The sequence below is a fragment of the Uloborus diversus genome, chromosome 9 (genome assembly GCF_026930045.1).
Source record: "Uloborus diversus isolate 005 chromosome 9, Udiv.v.3.1, whole genome shotgun sequence".
Taxonomy (NCBI): Eukaryota; Metazoa; Arthropoda; class Arachnida; order Araneae; family Uloboridae; genus Uloborus; species Uloborus diversus.
This window is the reverse complement of record NC_072739.1, coordinates 73,266,786-73,290,615: the sequence shown is the minus strand read 5'-3', so window position 1 is coordinate 73,290,615 and position 23,830 is coordinate 73,266,786. Positions and strand designations below refer to the sequence as shown.

General features: G+C 32.2%; 1 protein-coding gene and 1 pseudogene across 1 annotated transcript in view; both read right to left on the bottom strand.

Annotated features, from left to right (window-relative positions):
- Positions 1-1,861: 1,861 nt before the first annotated feature.
- Positions 1,862-9,982, bottom strand: LOC129230316 (uncharacterized; annotated as a pseudogene).
- Positions 9,983-13,217: 3,235 nt separating this feature from the next.
- The window catches only part of LOC129229887 (glycine cleavage system H protein-like), a 28,684-nt gene continuing 18,071 nt past the window's right edge, over positions 13,218-23,830 (bottom strand). The window contains exons 3-5 of the mRNA XM_054864269.1: positions 22,381-22,444; positions 20,092-20,223; positions 13,218-13,575 (exon numbers count right to left, since the gene is read on the bottom strand). Coding sequence (XP_054720244.1) covers positions 13,478-13,575; positions 20,092-20,223; positions 22,381-22,444 — 294 coding nt within the window. The 3' untranslated portion in view covers positions 13,218-13,477. The remainder of the gene's footprint in view (positions 13,576-20,091; positions 20,224-22,380; positions 22,445-23,830) is intronic.

The following is a 23,830-nucleotide window of genomic DNA, read 5'->3' as shown; positions in this document are numbered from 1 at the left end:
AAAAATTCATTTAGTTGAAAGCCTTGAACAAAAAGACTAGCTTTGAAACTTTTTCCAATCCTAATTTGTTTCTTATTTTTGATTGTACGAATCCAAATTTCGAAAAAATTCTTTCGACACTGGCAGACGAGGCTTTTGCTGTGATCAGTTGCTCAATTTCATTGAACACTTTGTCATTGAATTTGTTTATTTCAGTTTGCTGAATCTTCCACCATTCATAAGGGGTGACTTCGTTTACTACATTTTTGATCAAAAAAGTGTTCTTCAAAAGGTGAAGTTTTGGCATTAAATTTTATAATGAGTGAAAGCATAGAGTTAGATGGATATTTCAGTTTTGCAAAACTGACTGCATCTCTCTTCTATTCTTCTGAGAGCTCGCTCTGATTATATCTTGGGTCTAGCATGTATGCCAGAAAGTGTGCAGGTGTCAAAGCCATTTCATATCTGCGCTTTAAGTGATCTTCGACGTCTTTACTCACTTTGTTCTGTCTCATTGTATTTTTGAGATCCTTCCAATAATGCACGGCATCAGAAATGGAGCAATTATTGGTTTGAATTTTATCTAGAGCAATTGCAATTGGCTTTAGAAGCTCAAACATATCTTCTGCATTTCTTTTTAAATTAAGGTTTGATACCAGCTTTTGAATGTTTTTATCAATAACATTTCTATTTTCTTTGCAAATTTTCAACAAAACTTACCAATTTTTAAGGTAAATTTCCAAGGCATCAGAAAACGAATTCCATCTTGTATTTGAAGAAAGTATTAATTTTACTATGTTTGCATGTGATCTATAACAAGAATTTGCAAACTGATTGTTGTGAAAATATTTTATTACTTCTAATAAATGATCTTTGACTGTAGGATATTTAGTTGCAATATCATTTGCTAATAAGTTCAGCACATGTGCTGAGCAGCCATACGTGATTAAATCAAGTTCTTCACTTTCATTGAGCAAATCCCGCATTTTACTTACATTTGAGGCATTATCAGTTACAACTGATCGAATAGAGCATTCCATATCGTATTGACATTTTTTAATACTAGATAATGCCACTTTCTCTAAATTATCTGCAGTGTGAGCTATTCCACTTGTGTCGATTGTATCAATTAAGAAAACGTTACCTGTCTTGGTGGTCACAGTTACACATATAACTGGCTCATTGTGGATATTGGACCAGCCATCAAATCCAAGACAGACAATCTCGTTTTTTAAAGTGTTAGAGCATTTCTTTTTTTCTTCATTATTAACAGTATCTAGCAAATGTCCTCTGATTTCATGACAACTAGGAGGGTGGTATCCTGGACCAAGTTGCTGCACTAATTTTACAAATTGTTGATGCTCCACACTTCGGAAGGCATTGTTGGTGGTGTATACAAAACGTGCTACTTGCTCATCCAAAACAGTTTTTGTTCAACTTCCACAAACAACTTCAAACACAACTCTCACAATTTCCACCTTTCACGACTTCGCGGCCTGATGCACCAAAAATGATGTCGCGAAACAACTTCCTACTCTCTTCTGCCACGCGGTTATAACAGATACATGAAACCAATTAACTTATAATATTTTATTGAAGAAAAATTATGAACTAAAATAGACAAACATAAATTAAAATCATAACCGAACTAACAGAACACCTGAACATGAATTCACTGGATATATATACCAAACTGCTTGGCTAATACTGTTGCCATTTTAAAAAACATAAAAGTTTTTCCACACTGGCAGTTGATCTCACTATGTACGGATCTAAGGATGGAAATACTTTTTGTTTTTTATTTGCAGTAAAAACCCTGCCATTTTGAGAACTTATGCTCCTTTCTGTATCATAAGAAGGTGATGGTCTAGGGTTCGAAGTATCACCTAAAAGAGAATAATAAAAAAATTACTTTGAGTCTAAACTCTACAACTAAATGTTTTATAATAAAATTAATTTATCAAACGTTACTTCTGGTCAACATGTATGTCTCAACTATTGTAATGTAGTAAATTGTTTCTGCACTACAATGCTACAGCCATTCTTAATAAATTCTTTAACAGATAATCAAATGACCCACCAACGTAAAAGAATAACCACATTTTGACTCATAGATATAACATTAAATTTCCTCACCTAAAGAATTGCTTTTACAGACAGTGAATAAATTTCAATTTTAATACATTAACTTCTGAAAGTTTCAGAAATTTGCAACAGCTTCTAAACTTATGTTTTTCAAACTTAGTTTTGAGTAGTAAATAGTGATAAAACCCTAAATGTAAACCAAATAGCTCACACTTTTTATATCTACTAATAAGACCCATTTCAGAATGCAGGCTTCTTCAAGAGCAAATGCATCTCTTTTCATATCTTTTCTAAAAATCCATGATACGGCTGCCATGGACAGTAGACACCAAACTCAGTTCAAAACTTCAATTGAATACTTTTTTGATGAGTGTGCATTTACCATTTTTTTTAAATTGCAGTAACAGAGTTAAATTTAACCCTTCTGTATAAAAAGAAATAATGTATAACTGAACTAATTTCTGACAGCTTGGAATTTTTTTCTTCTTTTAATGATATAATTATTTTATAACTTTCTCTTGCTCGGATTGTTCAGAGCATTAGAAATATTCCATGTAAAAATTTATCAATATAAAAAATTTAAGAATTACTTTAAAATTCATGGCAACTGTTCTACAAAACTGATATTAAAGAAAATTAAAAAATTAATGCTTGGTCAAAATCATCATCAAAGAATTTAAAATAAAAACAACCATTGATTTAAAAAAAATTAAATTAATTTTTTAAAAAATAAATTTAATCTAAAGCAAGGATCTAAACACACATACGCACTTAAGTAAATAATTTAAAAACCTTAAGTTTCCTTTAATTTGAAATTACAGCTGTTTAGTACTTCTGTTTTCTCATTCAATTTCCTATTCTACATTACAAGATTTTTGTCAAACTTTAAAATTCAAAATGTGCATTAAAAAAAGATGTATATATGTATGCATATGCATGTGTGTTTCAATATTTCTTCAGTTTGAGATTTAATTTTTTGAGTACTTCTGTTTTCTCATTTATTTTCTTATTCTGCATAACACTATTTCATGTCATTTAAAATCAAAACTTCCATTTTCTAAATCAAAACTCATTAAAAGTTAAGCGATTTAAAATGTACCCTTTTGCAAAATTTAAAAATATTTTAAGCAAGAGTATTTAAAATAAATTTCAATATTTAATGCTTTAAATATAAGAATATGCTAAAAGTTTCTTGATGTAAAAGTTTACTTTTTTTCAGTACTTCTGTTTTCACTTTCATTTTTGTGATTTCAAATATTAGATATATATTTCTTGATTAAAGAAAACTAATTTAATGCCACAAAACTTGAAATGCATTGAAAAATAACAAATGTAAATAACATTTAATTTTAAAATAATAGTGTGCAAATGCTGGCTATACATTTCAGTTTTGAAATCAAAATTGAAAATTTGCATGATTGTTACAAAACAATTATTTTATATTTAATAAAAAATGACTTACTTGCATCATCCGAAATGACTTCTGTTTCATGACATTTTTCAAGATGATCTTTCATCCTTTTAACTTGCCCTTCCATCTCACGACCAGTTTTTACTCTTAGCTCTTAATCCTTTTCTGGCTTCATTTTTGATTTCATCAAATGAAAGCCAGATTAGGTCTTTTTTTCTACCAGAATTAGACATTCTTTTTAAAACAATATGAGTAAGTAACTTTTGTAAACTGCACAGGTTAGCTAAGGCAAAAAGCAAATACCAAAATCCCAATTCCAATGAACAAAAGGGGGGGGGGGGGACTAAGAATTATCTGCACCCAATAGTCATAAAGCAGCATAAGTGTATAGCCAATCAAAATCTTTTGAGCACACAGAATCCAAAAAAAAAAAAAAAACACCAATGGAGAGTGTAGTTTATATGTGAAGATTTATATATTTCTCAATCAATTTTTACACATACATTTGCATTTTGTTCTGGGAATTTAAAAATTTATCTTTTAATCTTCCTACATTATAATATAAGGAACTATTATGTATCATAATATGAAGTATTAACTTTTTTTTTTAAATTTGATTCAAAAAATATTATTTGTGTTCACCTGCAGAACAAATCTTAATTTTTAGGTGTAAACAATTAAGTTAGACTGTTGATTACCTTACAAGTCAAAGTTAAAATTCCAGGAAAGTGCAAATAAATGGGCAAAAATGTCACACCCCTGCAACAGGAGTGAGCAATATAATGGATTGCATCTACAATAAAAGATTCAATCCTTAGTAAATCTTAACTAATCATGCAAATTAAGCATAATGATGGAAGTTGACTGAAATCTGCTTTATGGCACATATATGAAAATTTTTATATATTAATAATTTTTTTTCGATTAAAGCTTGTAATACATTTTGAAGAAGCAACTTTGCAATTTTAATATTTATCTCTGCAACTTAGCTAGGAACTTAACATAAATGGAATTTTACATTTTTCAATATGTGTGGGAAAATCAATGTAAACCTGTAAAATGGATTTTTTTTTGGCTTTAAAAAAAAAAAAAACATTTTTTTAAAAAACCGCATGGTTTAAAAAAAAAAAAAACAATTGGTTTAAACCATGGTTTAAACCAATGTGGTTTAAACCAAACAACCCTGAGAGCAGTGCTTCTCAACCTGTGGTGCTTGGACCACATGCGGTCCGAAAGCAGCTAGAGAGGATTAATCTTGCAGGACCGCCGAAAGCCAACACAGGAGGGACCCTTGTTAGTTTGGTTGGCCCCCCTACCCCCATAAGATTTATGCTATTCTGATTTCGAGCAGGGTCTGCACTAGACCTGGGACCTTAATTACCAATTAGACTGATATGACCTTTCGATCGTCCTCAATCTTGGATTTGGGAGTGAATATAAATGCACATGCACTTTTGGATTCATATCATTTTACCTAATATAATTTTTATGAAAATATTATTTCTATGGTATGTGGTCTGCATGGATTTGGGATGGTACAAAGTGGTCCTCGGTAGTGAAAAGGTTGAGATAAGACTGGTCTGGAGGAAAGGAAAAGACAGGCTATTTTTTCTGACAGACAGATCTGCTTGGTCCACATTATTCTTTGCAGTAGTTGGAGCTACTTAATCCTTCTCCCACAATAACAATTACAGATGCACTGAATATTCAGTTAGGATTCGGTACTGCATATTCGGCAGAGATAACGAATATTCGGTTTGGTGGACAGGGCCGCAGAGAGCCAAGGCGGGGCCCCTAGTTAGTTTTTTCGCCAAGACCTCCACCCCTTTAAAAAAAGAAAAGAAAAAGGGAAAACAAGAAAAAAATCAAAACTGCTTACTAGAAAATAAGTAATTTCATTAAATAATTAACGCTATTATTGTTATGCCACTACATTTAATGCCAGTGGAAGGGTAAATTTTACATCATCTTTACGTTTCCGATTGTTTGGAGTTTTTCTCCTTTTTCTTTTTTTTTTTGAGCAATCACGAATTGTTTTTTGTTTTCATTTGACTGTTGAATGGCGTCCGTGCTTTTTATTTTCCCCCGCTTTAATTTGCAGCACCACCGTCAACCGGACCCTCCCAATGCCGCTCCTCTGGTGAGCACTGTCTCCAGGTTGCGTCTCTATACTAAACACATTCGTACATACATACATACACACACATACACACGTGTGCACACAAATGAGCATGTTCATACAAACATGGCTACCCACATACACGCTCGTGATTGCAAAAAATATAATTTGAATTCAAGATGCCAAAAATTTAAATTATCTTTTTTTTTTTGCATCAGCGTCGCCAAGCTCTTCCCAGGCTCGGGCCTCTAGTTTCGGACTCGGCTGACATGGCCTCTCGTTGGACCTGTTGGTGGAGGAAGAAATTTTCACTTTCAAAATTGTTGAATAAACCTCTGGATTTTGAGTGAATGGATTAAATTTTTTATCCCAGTGATGATTATTCATGTTGATCATTTTATAAGGCATAACAACTGCTCCCATAGACTTATAACGTTGTACCCACCAATTATTTCTAATTTTCTCGTTCTTGTTTTAGCACGTTAAACCAACTCTTAGCAATTTTAATTTGCAAGGTCTAGAGTTTTGAATTATCAAGAGATGGTTCTTCGTATTATTCAATTTTTCAAAGTACAAAGATAGTTCATCTCTTTAAAACATTAAAAAGAAAAAAACATGCAATTTGGAACTACTAGCATGTGTGCACCAAAAAGCTACGACACCAAATTACCCTGTCAAATACCCTTCAAAACAAAACACATACAAAAGCATTCATCCTCCAATTTTATTTTAAAGAAATTCATGACTGTAAAATAGACAGACAAAAAGAGAAAATGCAATCATCAGTTATTTTCAAAAACAATCCTGAATTTAAACTATATTCAATAAATTGAAACTTTTGGTAATTTCAGTTTCAAAGTATATCCAGAGATAATTGTATTTGCTTATTTATTTATTTTGATTATACATACAAAAGAAAGTTAATCTCTTTTATGATCGTAAAGCAGATAAAAAAAATAACAAATAAAAAAATATGCAATTCCAAATAACTAAAGTATGGAAGCACCGAAAAGCTACATCAGAGGAATTATGAAACATGATATACCAAAACCAAATCTCTCTGTTGCATGACACTAACAAATGCATACAACAAACAAAATTGAATACTGCCTTGATATATTTCACACTAAGCACTTTAAAATCGATTAATGAAGGAGGAAATGACTACAAAGCGTGATTTGCGAAATGCATCTCTTACCCCCTTTTTGTCCGGCATGTTTATTTATCCCCAGTAACCCTAAAGCTGTTCAAAACGGCATCTCCAAGTATTAACCCCGACGTCACTCCATGACGTCATGAAAGAGAGTTACTCCAAAAAGGAGGAGTGACTCGGGACAGAAGTCTGAACGCAATTTTACTTGATAAATCTAAATCATTATTATAGCTATCAATAATAGATTTAAGTATTGTTATTGTAGAGTCTACATCATGTTTCTTGAACAAATAAGTATCTATATAGTAATTTATTGCATTTTTTGCAAATTCTTGTTCTATCTCTTGATTAGGAATCTTATAATTATGCATAACAGTTGATGTAGGTTGATCTGTTGTCTTTACAGGAGTTAAATAACCATGTTCAAAAATATATGAAAAGAATAAATTAATATAAGACTTATATCTTCAGCGCTATAATTAAGTACCTTTTTTAGCTTTGTATATCTTGTATTGTAGGAGTATTCTTGAATTGAAATGATATTCCTTTGTCTTTTATTAACAGATTAAACTTCTAATTTTAGTACATTTGAATAAATCTTTAACATATTCGATAGATCCACGTTGGCACCAATGATTAATGATTTGCTCTGTTTTCATATATTTCATTATAGACCACGGATTATAAATTTATAAGCTTTGCTCTATAATTTGGTAGCCATTATAATATTTTGAAAAAACATAAAGTTCATCATTTCCTATTAAACGTGAGACCTCATAATTATTAAAACCGTAATATCGTCCATATATATGGTTATCTAAGAATCTATGGACACTTACATTGTTCAATTTAGATGAAGATAAATTTTTAGCTTTAACTGATATACCAGTTATTAATCCTTTTTCAAGAAAAATATCATTATCTTTTAGTATGGCACCTAACAGGACATCTATAAAAACATTAGTACGTTGACAACAGCTCATCTGTTAAAGAACTGTGCATTATAGAGTAAATAGGCATATCATACTCATCTATTAATAGATACTTTCCGCATAAAATGATTATATAATAGTTCAGAAAGGAATTTTAAGCTGCTTTCAGTCTCTGCTTTAGTTGCATTCTCTGCATACTCTCGATAAATTTTTAAAAATTTGGTTAAGGAATCATTTGCTTTTTCTTGATCTAACAATGTTTTTGCATTTTCTGAGCGATTGTTAAGTACATTGATCATATACTCATGTTGTTGAAAAGTTATTAATTATTATTCTTGCTTTCTTGAATATTGATTCATAATTCCTGTAACATCTTTAAAACTAACAGAGAGAACGGGATATTGTCCTAGATGTTGTTTATTAAATTCTGTTTCCTTAGAGTTTAGTAAGTTTCGTTCTGCAAACAGCTTATAGTTTTTTCTATCTTTTTCAGGTGTTAGTTCTCTATTTGTATTAACTTCAATTTCTAAGGTTTTAATCATGTCCATATTAGTAGATTCACCAAATCTTCTAGGACATGTAATTAGTATTGCTATTTCACCTGATGTTGTAAAATCTTTTATAAGTAGAGTTTTATCAACAAAACTATCATTTTTTACTAATGTAGCGAAGCTAGAAGTACCAATTTGAATGTTATCTCTTCTTATAGGAGAAGATATCACATTTATTGTAAATGGAGGTACAGTAGCACTAGGCGTAGGTAGTTTAGGTTCTCCTTAATCCATAACATTATCCTGTACTTCAGCAGTACAGTTTCTTCTTTTTAGTTTAACTTGTTTTACGAAAAAATATTTATTTCAACATTGTTCAAAATCTTTTATATTCATGAAATTTGCCCCAAAAAAGCGACTAAAGGTCTTGGGTGGCATTCGAAACGTGGTCTCTCTAACTCCAAAAAGAGCAACTGTACCCCTTAAAGTGTAATAGCCGAGCTCTAAAAACATTCAATTTTGCTGATCAATTGCCTGTGGAGTAATTGTCTAATCCAGCTAATCCATCTCAGTCATCGATGTATGTGTGCGGAAATCATATCTACATTAGTTTGAAAATTTGAGATGCATTTGAATAAAAGTTTTGTTCAACAATGGTCTGATCAGCAATGAATTTCCAATTGAAGGCTCACCTAAATTTTGGCATGAAATTAGTTAAAAACAATTATATTTCATGTTCTAATTACCTTGGAACATTGGAACAAATTTTGTCTGATGCAGAAAAATTAAAGGTTTTGTAGATATTTTTAAATAATTTTTATGAGCATTTTTTAATGTTTTTTAAATTTTTCCTTTTTTACATTGTTGAATTTATGCCAAAATATTGATTAAAATTGGAGGAAACTAACAATTAAAAGAGTTAATTTGATTATAGAATATTGCATTGTCATCGGGTCTGAGGTCGCGTGCCAAATTTCAAAAGAATCCGATCGCAGGAAGTGGGCGGAATTTGAGCTGCAAGATTCCGTTACAAGATACATACATACATACATAATGGTGAAACTAATAAAAGCGTGTTTAATAACAAAAATCCAAAAAAGTTTTATTCTCATAAAAAGATTGGTCCTTTCTTCTTCATTTTCTTCAGATTTATTCTATACAGATTTGGCATTTAAAGGCTGTGGGAACTAAACTTTTAAAAACTAACAGGCACTTAGAAATAAAAGTTACTTTCAAAAAGCAGTCGTATAGCCTAAAGTTACAATGTGACGGTACTTCCCAGTATGGAGTATCTACGTATTTTTTTTTTTCTTAGATTCATTCGACATTTACAAAGAATGACGGAACTATACAGGCCCGGATCTGCGTACAGCCTACAAGGGGGGGGGGGGACTCCTTTATTGTCCTACAGATTTTGTTGCGGGGGGGGGGGGGGCAAAAATTTACGGGATCTGGGGCCTGGAACTATAGTTGTGTATATCAGTTTATGCTTTGTTGTGACAAAAAATCGCTTTGACTCAATTGTGAGAAAGTATTTTTTTGCAGTGACCAACGCTTGTTTTTCTTCTTTTTATCAAAAGCATCACATTGCTGAGGGTGTGTGTTTGTCGAATGAAGCCCCCTTCCCCCGCTTAAAGATAGCAATACAAAGAAGAAAAAATACTTAAAAGGTCCTCTTTCCCCCCCCCCCCCCCATAAAAAAAACTCTTTAAAAACTTAAACCAGATCGATTTCGAGCCGGGGCCCCCTAGTTTCCAATTAGACAAGTATCTGGTTACCAGGATATGCCAAATTCAGTTCCTTTTGATACATCCCGCGTAAAAAATGCAAAAATCATGATTCTCACGTTTTTATAGCATAATTTTTTAAGATAAATTTTTGTGATTGACTATGTTTCATGTCTTGCCATTTTTTTAATGTTGAGTTCAGTATTTTGGAAATTCTTTTGTTATTGCTTGTTTTTATCTTGCCCTTAAAGCATACTGTTATTATCTAAAGCATGATAAAAAATATAACATTTACTCTACTCTATTTCATTTTCTGCACTACTTGTGATTGAAAAGAATAATGTTTGTTTTGAGAAATATTTCGTTATTTGTTTTTAACTTAAAACAGGTTGTGTGTTACAATGTTATAATCATTTTGTAAGACTGTACAATCAACTTCTGGAAAGTGAAAATAAAGTGCTTTATATAACTTCAATTTTTTTCTCTTATTAAGAAAATAAAGTATGAATTATCTGAATGGCTCAAATATTACTCTTTCGTTACTTCTTACTGAAATCTCTACACTATTTTGTACAATTTTTTACTATAAGGCATTTGATGGAGAGAGAGGGGGGGGGAGGAATGTTGGGGAAACGATCAAAATCAAACTACACTGACAGCCGATATGAGCAAGTGACGATGTGCTTCTCTTTTCTCCTCTCTTTTTTCCCCCTCTGTCGATTAATGTCAACGATCTGTCGAACAAACAATTTTTATTTTGATTGATCTTCATTTTTAAAAGAATGCATAACCTTTAAAAGGTTTTGTTTGCCCACCTTTCTTTATATTTCTGTAGTCTCAATTATCCGCGTATAAGGCCTTACAGATTCTAAAATCTATTTTTCAAAAATTTTCCCGGGGGAGAAACCCTCAGAGCGCCTGAAATTATGGATATTTTACATCCCATTCAAGCGGCCACTGTCCTGTTATCTTTGCCACTACAAAAGGTGAATAAAAAATACTAAATTAAATTAAAAATAAAAACAGAGGAAGCATTAAAAAACGAGACAAAAACATGAGCTGTATCAGTAAAAAAGAAAAAACGTTGGAATATGGTCTGTTTCACCTGCGACAAGTGTCCGGACCGCAAGAGAAAAAACCTCAGCAATGTGATGCTTTTGATAAAAAGAAGAAAAACAAGCGTTGGTCACTGCAAAAAAATACTTTCTCACAATTGAGTCAAAGCGATTTTTTGTCACAACAAAGCATAAACTGATATACACAACTATACCTGCAGTAGCTCAGTGCCTTGTCAAATCTAAATCCGGCTGTGTAAGTGAGTTTAGAACTTTATGCGTGTATGAATGTGCGAATCCAGGCCCATCCCCGGAAAAAATTCTGGATACGGCTTTGTAGTCTTAAGACGCATTTTAGAACATTTTTGGTAATATTAAGGGGAGAAGAGCTTATAGAACGCTTCCCCATCTATTTCTCGTTTTAAAACTTAGAAAACACAATTGCTATCCTATTTTGATAAGGAACGAGGGGGGGGGGGCTTCTAGTCTATTGCCAGTTCGCCGCACCTCTTAACTATAGATAAGAAACCAGGTTCCCATGCCTACGATCTCAACCAGAAACTCGAACCATTCAAAGATGGATTATGGCGCAAGTTGCGCAGTCAAAATTTGGGGGGGGGGGGGGGATTTAAAAAATTTATTTTTTTTTATTTATTTTTTGTTTAAATTGTTTATTTTATTCCATTTATTTATTCAGTTTTATGTGTGTGTGTATTTCATTGGTGTTGCACATAACTTTTCTAATAAGACAATAAGAAAATAACATAAAATAAGAAAAAGAAGAGCTAAAAATAAAATTTGAATTTTGACATCTTGAATTCAAATTATGTTTTTCGCAATCACTTGTTTTTTTTTTTTGCATGTGTGTGGGTATGTGTGTGTGCAGACATGAGTGTGTGTGTGTGTAAGATATGGACGCAACCTGGAGACTGTTTTCGCAAGAGGAGCAGCATCGTGAGGCCGGCCGACGCAACGGTGGTGCTGGCGAGAAAATAAAATCAGTGTAACGCCAAAAACAGTCAAGTGAGAACAATAAGCAATCGTGATTGCTCAAAAAAAGGGAAAGACTGTTGAGATTTTTTCGGGGGGGGGGGGGGGATGGACACCCCTGGACAGGAAAATTACGAATCTACCTGTATCTGTGCTCAGTTTTCTGTTGTTCCCCAAGAGCAGCAATGACATAAATAGTCACACACAACAACTTTTATATATAACTAGTGGTACCTGCACGGCTTTATCCGTAATAGAAAAATTAAAAGGTCTTTTGGTTCGCCTGTATATTTACAAATGTATGGTGAATTTTCTCGCCAATTGGCTAGTACCCATGTTACGGTTCCACGTTATGATAATTTCTTATCTCGCCAATAGGCTTTGCCCATGTTACGGGTTCCACGTTATGATAATTTCGTAAATTACTCTTCCATTTTAGGATATTTTTGTTCTTAAAATTGTAATAGAAAAAGAACCACATGGAATTTTCGAAAAATCGCTTCGAGGTGCACACCCTCATGCTACAAACTAACTTTGCCAAATTTCATGAAAATCGGTCCGAACGGTCTAGGCGCGTCACAGAGATCCTGACAGACAGAGGGACATTCAGCTTTATTATTAGTAAAGAAGATAGTATGGTGTGGCTTTAATAATTTTAGCTGTGGCTATGACAATGATTGCCTATTTTTGGGGTAACAGGAAACAGAATTGGTGCTGAGTTAGTTGGGTTACTTTTGTAACAGTTTTGTAAAAGTATTCCAACTCAAATTCATGCTAATAACACGTCACTTCCACACTGAACGCCTAAAAAAAAAGTCAACATTGTCAAGGGCATTGCTCAACTTATCAGAGTCACTATATAGAAGTTACAGGAGGAGGGCACCAAATAAAGTTCATGCCCAGTGTTGTCAAAATTATTAATCAGGCCTTGCCTATCGTGGTTTACTTTGATTGGAACAGAGCAGGGCAAATCAATTATTATATATTTTGAAAAATGATTTCCAAAACATCCACACGTTGGAAAATTTGAATTTACCAGCGTGCAGGTCAACCTGTTTTTCTGGCCTGTCTACTGCTACGGTACATATTTTCACCTTATAAATCATTATGAAAAGAAAAATATTTATCTATTTACATAATTCTTCTGTTTAACAAACATTTTTTTATAAACAGAGGTCATTTTTAGATTTAATAAAAGTTCATACGTTCATGTATCTATCAACTGTATAGTTTTATTGTAAAGCAAAATATTCATACATTTTATAAAGGAAGGAATTATTGCTGAATTGAATTAAAAAAAAAAAAAAAATTCATAAAGTATTTTATTTGAAAACAAATTACAAAATCAACAACATAAAATTTCTGTAATTCAATAACTTATCTTAAGGAAAATGCAACACAATTATAATTCCTTTTCAGAACTCTACACAATGAAATGCAAATGACTGTTATCGAGGCATTGAAATGAACTGACATGTAAGATGTTTCACGTATCAGTTCTTGAGCTGCATTTCACAACTTGGATACAAGAACAATCATGAATGAATGTCTTTGACGTAATTAAGGTAGGCATCTTCTTCCATGAGGGTGTCAACTTCTTTGGGATCAGCAATTTTCATTTTATAGATCCACCCTGTAAATAAAAATGCACACAATTTGATCATGGTAGGTCTTAGATTCATTTTAGTTTGAGAAACTGAAGAGCTGGGTCATTTGTGGAACAAAAGCAGGAAATGTCCCAAACACCAAAATTTTCTCTGTTCACTATAGGGACAAAACTTTTTTTTGCTTGTCCAGCATAAAAGACATATTAGTTGATTAGACCAGTGCTAAAGTTGATGTGGGGTGAGGGGGGTCATCTTAAATTGAATGTTCAGGCTCCCAAATATGGATCCAACTTTCTATTAACCTTTTTTTTAACATTTGAAAAAATAAAAATAATAACACCCACATTATCTGGCATGCCGCAAAATTTGGGGGTCACCAGATTTTCAATAATGCTTGCCTGCTCCTTTCCGGCATGCCGGAAAAATAGAGATTAAGAAAAAAATACTATAAAAATATACATTCAGCTTAAAAATGAATATAAGTTCTATACATATCTTATTAGTATTTAATAAACAGTTTAATTTTGTAAAAATATTTACTAACAATGTCATTTGTTATTTTAACAAGAAAAAAATGTTTAATAACAAATGATTTTATAAAAATTAAATTAAAACTAAAAGCAAACATTTAAGCAGTAAGTTACCATCCCTAAACCAGTGCTAAAGAATTTACCATAGCCATTCGACATTTTTGATTTTCCAAATTTTTTTAATCAGAAATTTCTCACTACTAAGTAAGTTCAAAAGTGTTGAAATTTTTTTAGGCTCATACTTTTTTTTATGCACCATTTTAAGTTTGCTTGGTAGCCGTTTTTGGACCAAAAACAAGTTTTACGTAAATGCATCTAACTCTTAATTTTACAGCTATCAAGACAAAATAAAATCCTACATCATCAGAATGATCCCCTAGATATGACTTGCTTGCTAAATATTACTTAAATGGTAAGAAAGGTAAAGAAAAAAATCACAACTACAAACTAAAAATTAACATAAAATATGAGTTTTAGTACTGCAAAATTAGTAAAAGGAGAAGAGTCTCAGCTCTAATTTTTTTTCTTGTATAGATATAACAAAGGAGCACTTGTTGTAGCAATTTTAAGCTGGAGAACTTTGTACTTTTTTTTGCAAAATTTTTCAAAAATGGCAAAAATCATATTTTGGCAAAGTTTAAAGTAAAATATCTCAAAAGGGACAGAGTGAAAATTATGAAATCGATACAGGTAACACCTTTTTATGACATAAAAATATGATAACAGTTTGAAGACTGAGACTCAACTGGTACTAGAGTTATAGTGCATTACAGTTGGCCAAATATTGCATTTTCGCACAGTTGTAAAGGAAATATTTCAAAAGTGACACTCTTTCAACATTTTTGAACTCAATTAGAAGTAGAAATAATTAGTAAAAAAATTAGGAAAATCAAAAATGTTGAGCAACACGGTCTGGGTGATTTCTAATGGAGTGACCCAGGAATGATGATTGCTTCTGAATTGATTACTTGATTTTCATATAATTAAATCCATAACTACCTACCATAAATAACAGGTTCTAGGAAAAAACGTCCCCAGCAAAACGTCCCCGGAAGAAAAGTCCCTGGAAGTAACGTCCCCATGAAAAAACGTCCCGTTTGTCTTTGTGAATTGCTCCAACTCCCTACAATAGTACGGCTCTAGTTAACCAGCTAGCTAATAGATGGCGTCACTAAAATATTTTTTATTTCATGTGTAGTTTTCTTGGCACTTTAAGTTAAAAACTGAATTTTGAATATTTTACGGGAGATTTTTTCTGTTTTCTCTTATCGCTAAAAGTGAATTTCAGGTTTTAATATTTTAATGCTTTTGTGCGTCCCTGCTAAGGAAACTGTGCAGAGGAAAATAAAAAGCCGACGTTAAGTGCTCATACGCTTTTTTAAAAACTACATTTTTGCCGCCAAAAGAAGACTAGTGAGAGTGCTCTTCGTTGCATTTGACGACAGACGTTCATTGCTGTATTCTACCTCGTCTTCTAGTGGAAAATATTTTTGGAAATGCGAAATGCCTTTGACGTTTGCAAAATCAAATAAAAGTAGACATATTTTGCAAGATAGGGGATATTCCTATGCACAAGAAATTTCTGCATTTAAAAGTGCCTACGAGCCTACGAAAACTGCACTTTGTAATCTATTTTAGATAACCTCTTTAGCAATATGCCACTGTTGTAAACTAACAATTCATTTTTTTTTCTCACTTTACTTTATTTTTTCAATGTGATAGAGTTAAATTAGATTTTCAAAACGAGTTTGGTGTTTGAAATTTGCTAAATAGCGCCAAAGCAAAATAATTGTGTTGTCATCGTGAACGAGGTATTTGAAATATTCGGAAAACTATGTATTTTCGACAGTTTCAGAAATTTTACAATTTCAATATTGATAGCGAAACAATCGGCTCCAATACGAAAAACTACTAGGCATTTAAGAAAAATGTAATATTAATAAAATGCTTACGTGTGAAATGTGACAGTTCCTCCCTTGTCTCGTACAGCAGTAGTCTGCCATCTCGCACTTGTTATTTTGAATTAGAAATTCAACTGAACCAAAGTTTGGCAAACATGATTCCGTAGAAATCAATGACATGGAAGACGTCGTCTGCTACGACAGTCGTAAGTAATATGATTTGGTTTGTGAGCAATGAAAAGGTGGGTAAACACGAGTCATACAAAATCAAATTTATTGAATTCCAAAAAAGTGTCATTAGTACAATTAGCTATTAATAAAACAAACTTAAATACAACTTTTTAGAAAAAAAATTAAATAATGCTCTTTCATAAAAGATTAACCGCAAATAGCATCACTACAGAGACAAGCCATATAAAATTAAAAATTAAAATAAAACTCCGATTCAGTCGGAACTGTAGAATCAAGAGGGAAGATTGAAAATCCATTTAAAAGCCTTATACTATAAAAAATCAATTTCAATTATTTTATTTGCTAACTAATAGAAACTGGAAACAGATAAAAATTTTAAATCATTGCATTTAATTTCAATGTCGGCTAACAATGAATTCGGTGATCAATCCCGTGAATAAAGGCTTAGCCGTTATTAAAATCTGCTTCAAAAAACGTTGCAGGTTGAATTCTATGTAACATGGAAGTTCCAAACACATTCCATCAGACGCGGAAAAAAATTCTCTTTATTTTGGAATGAAATTTAAAAATTTTTAAATATGTTTTCTCTGCAAAAATCACGAAAAACCTTTTAGAGGTTTTTAATTAAAATCTTCGTTAATTAATGTCATCCTAAGACGCAACCTAACTAAGAACACTCTCGATCACTCTCGTTTTGAACAACATGGGCGGATTTATGGGGGGTCAGAGGGGGGCAATACCCCCCTCCCCCAGTTTTGGGAGGACTTTATGTAGTAACAACATATCTTCCAAAAAATTTTTTAAAAATCATTATTTTTTTTTTACTAGTTCATAAGGGCATGGGTGGATTTATAGGAGGGGTTGCATAGAGAGCAATGCCCCGCAGTTTTGGGAGGACTTTAAATAGTAACACCACATCTTCCAAAATCTTAAAACAAAATAATTATTTTTTTTTCTTTTTGGAATAGTTCAATGAAAATGAAGAGAATAGCGAATGTCCTTTTCTGATGGGAGAAAAAAAAAAAAATACAAATAGTACAGCTGTCACTGGGGTGCTAAAAATATGCCTCAATTCACTATTTTGGACTGAAAACCATTTGGGCAAGTATAAAAATGAAAATATACGCTAAACGAGCTATGCTTTCAGCTGTAACACTTATAATAATTGACAATTATTTTTAAATTAGAACCTAAAAAAAGGGAACCCCCCCACCCCCGTTTGCGCTAACAGAACGATCTACTTGTTATGATTTGTTTTCTTTCTTTTCAGAATGTTTATTTTCAATTTGCGTGATTTCAAAAACTAGATATTTTATATTGTTACAGACGAAAGATTTCGAAGAGCCTTCTGGATTCACACGTTCAGATTGGTAAAATTGTAAAAATCCTTTAACTGTAAAAACCGACAAATTTTCGTAAAAATTACAAAAATCTGCAGGCAAGAGTGAATTACAAATAGGGCCGGATTTGCCTATAAGATAAACAAGCTATAACTTCGGGCCACTGCTTTGAAGTGGATCCGTAACTCGTAAAAAATTGCATGATTTGTTCCTTAAAAAATGGAAAGTGCTTGGAAAAACAGACACGTCAAAATTATAACCCCCTTCCTTTGTGTGTCGGGGATTAAAAATGAAATCGATGCTTCTTTTTCTCTCGTAAAAGTTTTCAAACTGTGTAATACAGTAATACACCGACTTAGGACAACCCGAATTACACGAACTTTGAGTTTCGTGGTTTCTTACTTTTTATCACATGGCCAATACAGAATTTGTTCCACCAATGTTTTAGCGGCTTTATTTAGCTTTAATAAACAAAAAAAAATTTTTTTTTTACATAGTCTCAAATAGCCACCAGTAAAATTTGTTTACCAGGTATTAAAAGTATATATATAATACAAGGTTGAGTCCATTACATCAAAAACTACCAGTTTTTTTAATGTGATTAATATATATTTATTCTATTTGCTTGAACACTCGTGGTAGAAATTTCTTCCTGTAAGCAATGTCGGGAACATTCGTTTTCGTTCTGACAATGAATAACAATGTAAATGTCAATGGAATGACTGTTTACATGCTAGTATTCACGCACATTGATGCTATTTAATGACTAAAAAGCAGTGTTTAAACAAATACTGAACAACATGCAATTCATTAGTAGAAGTGGTAAAACACTTTGCACTCAATTTTGTTTATACGGTACGCATTTTCATCAGGGACGTTTTTTCCTAAGGGACGATTTTTCCTAGGGGACGTTTTTTCCGGGGATGTTTCATCCGGGGACGTTTTTTCCTGTCACCTAAATAACAAGCAATATGCAGGTTTTTTTTTTTTTTTTTGAAAGAAGATTACTTTTGGGATTTATTTATTTTTTTCCTTACAGCGGTTTGCTTTCTGATTGAACCAAATGGGGAAATTTACTTTTCTTTTGTTGCAAAATAAACCTCAAATTATCCGGCATGCAGGAAAATTCGAATTTCCCGGCATGCAGGAAAATTCGAATTTCCCGGCATGCTGGTTAACCTCGTTTTTTCCGGCATGCTGGATAATTTGGGGTAATATGGTACTATTTTCCGGTTTGGAATAAGTAGCAGCTGGCTCACTTTCCCTTTACTAATGCAAATCCAATCCCTTTTTATAAAAACTTTTAAGGGAAAGAAGGCCAAAAAGGCTTACATAATATGGTTGGAAAGTCAGCATTACCCACAACTAACTACTTTAACTATTTATAATGAATAACAAGACAAAACAAAAGGGGGTGATCAAACTAAAGAAGATTTAAATGTACATGCAAATAGTTTTAATAACTGAATTCAGACAATAAAATTAAAAAGAAATTGTAGAACAATATGAGGCAAAGTGAAATAGTGAAATATTTACTTTGCTTTTAGCACCACCTTATCTGGTAGTATTTTTACTATATGGTAATATATGTAGTCTATTGCAGTCAGGAAAAAGTTACCCCTGGAAATCAAAGCTACAATGAACACAAACAATTTTCAAAAATTGATACTCATATTTTGTTGTAAGTCAACATTTTTTTTTGTTATTATAAAACGATAAAGTTCTTATTAACATTTTAAATATTAATCGAGATCTAGTAATATTTAGTGGAGTATTTATTCAAAATACAGTTTATTTGTATATTTTGTACAATTCCTCAAATGCATGCAGGGCAAAGTGAAATAGTGCACTTCATTTACTTACTCAATCCTTTATCAAATCACACATCGTCGCCTCAGAGCAACAGTGAGACATCTAATCCCAGAAATAACACTAAGATTTCTTACTGTTGCTCTGTATGAAGCGAATACATATTTATTTATTCCTTTGCCATTCCTTCACTAAGTAATGCCCTTATTTATTCATTCCTTCAGTTAGTTTACTATTCATTCAGTTTTTTTCTCCAACATTAATTTGTCTATGTGTTTATTGTTTAAATTTCTTTTTATTTATTCATCCATACCCTTATTTACTTTTTCATTTTATCAAAAATATTTTTTGTAACCAAATAGATAATATTTCATGAGAAAAAGACTTGATTTTTTCACTTTGCCACATGGGAAAAAAAGTTAACCTTTTCCACTTCTGCTTGAAAGTTCAAATTTACTGCCAAAAATTAAAAATAATGTTTCAATGCAAATTTTTCTATAAAATATTGTTCTTTGTTCTTTTTTCCTGTACTGTAATTTTCAATACAAATTTACAAGTAGTTCATTTTGAAAAAGGTCAGTTATCTTAACTACTTCTATTTGCTCTACATTGCCCTACGTTTAGCCAAACTAAATGCCAAAACAGACAGCTGCAATTTGATTTGCATGTTTGTGCATTCTAATTTTAACATTGATATTACCATATTTATTTACGCATAAGTTGCCAACATTCTATTCCAACCCATAGATTTTTTGTTCCATTCTACTCACCTTTTCCATAACAGTCTTCGTTGATGGAGCCTGGCTTGTCCTCCAATGCCTGGTTCACCTCCGTGACTGTTCCAGCCACTGGGCTATAGTATTCATTGGCTGCCTTTACACTCTCCACAACACCTGCCTCTTCTAGAATACCGAAAAAAAAAAAAAAAAGATTAGAAATCAGTTTCAAGTCCAGTCATTTTCAAAAATATCAGCAGCTTTTGATTGACGTCGATGGCCTGATTAAGCCAAAGTGATGACCAGGTCCTGGTAAAATTTAATACCCCTCTCAAAAGAGAATTCACATTTTCAAAGTCCCCAAAAAAGGGAAGAAAAAATGAAATTCACCCTATTTTGGCGCATCTAAAACTAGGGCTCTAGGGTTCATGAATCTAAAACACTATCATTGAAATTTTTTTTTAAAAATGAGAAAACTTTTGATGATTTTAGATCAGGTCTTCCGGGAGCTTAAATAAAACGTGGAGCAGCAAACCAGCAAAAGAACATTCTAACAGGAGGATAAAAAAAAAAATTCCTCCAAGGTTCAATACTCTATTCAGATGAAAAAATTTCATGACTTTTTCATGACCTTGTTATATAAAGAGAACAGCATACTATTTAATGTCAAACTTGTCAATTTTTGGAAATGTTATTTAGCAAAACTTCTATAAGAATGCCTCTACCTCATCAAAGCACTTGTCTATGATTGAAAAGATATCTCAGTGCACACTGCAACAACTGAACTATTTTTATTTGTCTTCTTTATGTAAATTCAAGTTTAGTAAAAATTCAGTGATTGCAAAAAAATTAAGCTTAAGTGTCTATTTTTCTTCCTTTTAAATAAAAGGGCAGAATAATAAAGAGTAAAATAACAGAATTTAAAAAAAAAAAAAAATACTAAGCCCTTTTCATAATGCACTCAAAAGGACAAAATAACTTTTCTGAGTCAGAAAGTACATTACGTATTTAATTATTCCTGTAGTTTTCAATTATTCTAAGAATAATTGACTCCACAAACAAGAAACAGTGTGGCTCAAGTTACGTAGAGAATTTCTTAACCTTATCTAATTTTCTCTCAAAACTTTGAGTGTTGAAACATGCTTATTTTTCTGGGAAAGTTTGGTTTGAAATGACTTGAGCCACACTTTTCCTCGTTTGTGGAGTCATTTTTGTAGAATAATTGAAAACTACAGGAATACTTAAACTGTCCTTTCTGACCTAGAAAAGTTATTTTGTCCTTTTGAGTGCACTATGAAAAGTGCTTAGTGTTTTTTTAAAAATTCCGGTATTTTATTCTTTTTAGTGTAAATATATTTCAGAGTTAAACATTTTAAAGAAAACACAAAACATTTGTAGCAAAAAAAAACCCTGAAACAAATTTATTAATCTAATTAGAAAGCAGTACTGCCACTTACAAAAAGTGTGCCATGAGAAAAGACTTCTTGTTAGTGTACAATTAATTATAACTCATACTTAGCTAGTAATTAAAATTAGTTGTTCTATGGCCTTATACACTCAAAACTACAGACCCCCTCCCGCCCCCCCCCCCCAAAAAAGTTAAAGAACATACTTATAAGCAAAAAAATATTTGCTTATCATTATTACAAAACGGAGAAAAAAAAGAAAGATGCTGTAATTGTTATACAATGATAGATTATTTCTTTTTTTTACTTTCGTAAAATAAAAAAAATTTTTTTTTTGGGATTCGAGTGTTTTTAATTTAACGAATCAAGTTTTTGGGCACTAAAGTTAGAAATGCTTTCCTCAACATAAATATTTAGAAAAAAGTATCAAAGAAAAAAAAATCAAAGTTGTATTTTGAAGAAATAACTTGTTTTTATTAACACATCATGACAGGAATCATTATAAACTGATAAGTGTTTTCACACACAAAAAATTGAACTTAAAGATCTAGTTTAAAGAATAATTTGACTCTTAAGACTATTGCTGTGAGATATTTAAATAACAATAAGGATTAAAAAAAAGAAAAAGGTTCAATTCAAAAGGCAACTAATATTAGCATAAACTTATTTCCATGGGAATGTAGGGGGGGGGGGGGAGAAGGGACATCTGTTGGCGCGGAGGGGGCCCAATATTTTTTAAACTAGTGGAGAAATTTAGGGATAAACAATATAGAGGGGAGGCATGGAAAAGTCATTTGCGACAGGCCCGAAAATTTCTGAGCACGCCCATGGTTATTTCTAAGGTTTTTTACAACGACATTCAGAAACTTTTACTGATTACTAAATTTCACTTTTAAGGTTAATGAGACAAGCTTGGAGGGCACAAAAGAGATTTTACCATCCTTTTGGAGACTTCTTCCAATTTCAGGAAGTTCTACATACACAACATCACCCAGCGCCGTCTGAAAAGCAATTAAAACAATTAAACAATGAACAAGATATATTTATCCACGAAACACATCATAACAGGGTTGGCCGGATTGGACCCAATGGTTTTTTTTTGAAAAAACCCATTATTTAGCCCACTTTTGGGTTTTTTAAAATTTTCCAAGAAATTTTTAAAAAACTAATTAATTTAAATACTTTCACAATTTAAACTTCAGTAAATTACCGCCCTATAGCCCAGGGCTAAGTTAGAAATACATGAACATCACCGCCAGCTCAGTCATTTCCAGCCGAGGACTGCAGTTTCGTGCTTATTAGCACTCATCAGCATAAGAAAGTGACTAGAGGAGGGAACCTCTCACTCCTTAAGAGGTTTTCCATCTCCAGCTTAGTCACTTTCCTATGCCGGGCTGATGAGTGCTAATAAGCACGAAACTGCAGTCCTTGGCTGGAAATGACTCAGCTGGCGGTGATGTTCATGAATTTAAACTTCTTTTTTATTTCTTCTTCACCACAGCCAATGGACATAAAAAATGAATTTTGAACTTGAATAGTATTTCTTCACTCTTAACAGCATTAAAAAAATACTTCAAAGATTTTAAATAAATGTATTTAACTTTTTTCTTTAACTGGTCAATAAATAACTCAAATTATCTTGACTAAGTCCTGTCACGTCTGATTTTCTCAATATTTGTAAATTGTACAGAGGAAACAGGAAACTACTCTAGCCGAAAGGCTTTCGTATGAAATATTTTCTGGAAACCAGCACGTCACAAATCTCGAATAAACAAGGTATATTTTTTAGAAATTAACAGGTTTTACGAACGGTCGAACAGAAAACAGAATAACCGTATTTTCATTATCTTACAAAAAAAGTTTAATATTTCTTACTCTGTACGCAGAAATAGAAAAACAGGCAACATAAAATTCAAAGAAATATCTTGATAAGCTGGAATTCAGTAAAAAAGGATTTAAACTACTTGAGGTTCTACAATAATTTTGCATAACAAAATGAAATACAATAAAGTAAAATGCAAAAAAAAAAAAAAATGAAGTAATTACAAACAGTAAATTTTATTACTCGAGAAGTAACTTTGCCTTAACTATTGGTAATCATGGAATCTAAAAAATCTGAAACTTCACCATTCATGGGTTTTGTCGTCTTTTTTACTTTTCTTCAGAAAACGCTAAATTTTCCAGCCTTTTTTTACCCCAAGACAATTTTTTTGCTTTGTCCATATACTTACTCAACAATATGCTACAAGTACCCCACACTTTCTCTAAGAAAAGACAAAAAAACCCAGCTTTAGTTGGGGTTTTTTGGGGGGGGGGGTTATTTAAAAACCCTGGGTTCATGGGCTTTTTTAAAAAAACCTGGGTTTTGGCCAACCCTGCATCATAAG